Here is a 2,362-nt window from a genome sequence, read left to right as displayed (position 1 = left end):
CACACACACACACACACCCGCACACTCCCCTCACTCTTTCAACTCTCCACTGAGATGTCTCAGTCAAATGTGCAAATCCTCATAAAAACAAGTGCACGATGAAACTTTAATGAGCGCGCCCACTTCTGAGGGATCTGAGGGACACAACTTAGGAAATCAGTGTCACATCCCTGCACGACACAGAAACCATAAACTATTTCCAAATGCTTAAAACACGTGTGCCAGTGCGTGTAATGCCTTCTACTGGCGAGGGCAGAGAAAATGAAAAAAGAGAAAGTTTGTAGGCTGCAATGAAATGCAAAACTTAATACAACATTTAAAAGATTGCAAAAAAAATCCCAAATATTTGTATTTTATTTAGAGATAGTTATTGATCATACAAGAGCAACACATCTGATCTAAGTGCACACAGAAGATAAACATCAGCTTTGCTGCTTTGTAAGTGTCGACACAAGTTCTAATGCGCGTCACTTTGCCGATTTCTTATCTGGAGGCTAAGCGTTTTTGGCACATTTTTCTAGCACACAGGTGTGATTCTTCATCCTGACACAACATCGTAAATCAACAGGCACAGGAACTCCTTGGACCCACAGTCACTCGGGTTACAGTCACACACGCCGTGTAAAACACTGATCTGAATTCACCCAACATAACACAGAAGCCACCTTCTCTCTAGCCCGGACCGTCCGGTGTTCTCCTCGGCTCACTGCGCTGACTCTACAGAAGGAAATCATCGGGGGAGTGTAGGAAGGCGGTTTTTTTGCATTTTCCCCCAAGGAAACTCAAGCAGTTACAACCCGGCTCCTGGTTGTCAGCGATCCCCACTGTCTCCTTAACTTCTTCGACATACGGCTTTGGGAACAGAAGAGGGGACAGGGAATCGTGGTCGTGCGTTTCTCTCCGTGAGACCGACGTATTTCCAAACGTCTTGACGCGCGTTTTTCTCAGTGAAGCAACCCGGACAGAGCGACTTTCTGCATAAAAGAGGACTGTTTCACACCTAAAAGTGCCACAAACGGCGATGAGAAGTTTGTGAAAACAGCACTGACCGTGAATCCCACTAGACAGCGTATTGCATTGAAGAGGAGACAGTTCCCCACTTGAGGGCGAAATCAGACTTTTTTGAGGACGCCAAGTTTGAAAAGTGCCAGGAGCCCCGGGGTCTGTCAGACACAACATGCAGCAATGGTAAATATGTTTTTTCTGCTTGTGCTTAATTAAGTTACTCAAAAGAAACACACCAGGAGAGTAAATTGTGGATCTGGCAACTTTTTTTTACAACTTCTGTGCCGGTCTGTCATCTGAGCTTAAAAAGTTAACCAAGTGCTTATAACTAATTAATTTCAGGAACTTGTTTTTGATACATACGACTCATCCGCTGGGTCTGTCTTGCCTATATGGCCCGATTTGAAGAAAAATAAATTCTTCTGCTTATTTTAATGTTTATCTGGCCTTTCTCTTCCCTCGTTTTCTTACAAAAACCTCAGTGTTCACGTTTGTGAGCCTCTTAAGGCCATAAAAACGAGACAAATAATCTGTGACAACCGCAGTAAGTTAACAATATGTTACTTTACTTAATATAAGGTAATAGTTTTGATCACGCCTTTAAAGAGTTACTCAATTCTGTGATCCCCACAGACAAGTTACAAAACTTTTTACGTGAAGAGCAAATCATTCATTCCAGATATAGTGTAAAACCTTTTAGTTGTTTACATAATGTCGCAAGCCACTTTACAATACCTGTAGATTTTGGCCATCATGTTTGCAAACTTATAACACAGGGAATTCTATAATTCACTGCAATTGAGAGCAATGTCTTTAGATAGCAAACGGATAAAAATGTAAGTGTGTTTATACAAATGTCAGCAGACGTCACTTTACAGCTGGCAGGAGCATTTTCAGACCTAGAAAACCTCTGCTGAAAATCTTGCTTCATCTTTTGCAGAATTCCTTTTAGTGTTGGATGCTATATTTCTACAACGTGTTGTTGCTTTTTCCTTCATTCATCTTCTTCAGCTGCTGTTTGTGATGTTCTTTATCAGAATAAGACTTACACAGATGTTTTCCTGTGGGTCAATGCAAACATATCTGCAGATAATTTTAATGGGTTCACAACACAATGATATGAACTGAATTTATTTTAATCTACTAGTGCCTTTTTTTTGTGCAAACTACACTTGCCTTATAAATTCAATCTGTCCCTGTGCTGTGAATCACCTCCAAAAGGAAACTCAAGGAGCTCGTGGCCAACCTGTGACAGGGAAACATAAGCAGAGGAACACAGAGGTATTTCTTTTCAGTGTAAGACATTTCAGTATGGACATATCTCAGTGCTTCAGGAGACAAAGAGAAAGAGGGAAAG

At 41.3% G+C, this 2,362-nt stretch overlaps 1 protein-coding gene across 1 annotated transcript in view; it reads left to right on the top strand.

Annotated features, from left to right (window-relative positions):
* Nucleotides 1-480: 480 nt before the first annotated feature.
* bnc2 (basonuclin zinc finger protein 2) overlaps nucleotides 481-2,362 on the top strand; it is a 166,577-nt gene continuing 164,695 nt past the window's right edge. The window contains 1 exon segment of the mRNA XM_020591748.1: nucleotides 481-1,188. Coding sequence (XP_020447404.1) covers nucleotides 1,186-1,188 — 3 coding nt within the window. The 5' untranslated portion in view covers nucleotides 481-1,185.

Source organism: Monopterus albus, unplaced genomic scaffold, assembly GCF_001952655.1.
Source record: "Monopterus albus unplaced genomic scaffold, M_albus_1.0 scaffold15.1, whole genome shotgun sequence".
Lineage (NCBI taxonomy): Eukaryota > Metazoa > Chordata > Actinopteri > Synbranchiformes > Synbranchidae > Monopterus > Monopterus albus.
Note: the sequence above shows the minus strand (reverse complement) of the source record. Positions and strands in the feature narration are given on the sequence as shown.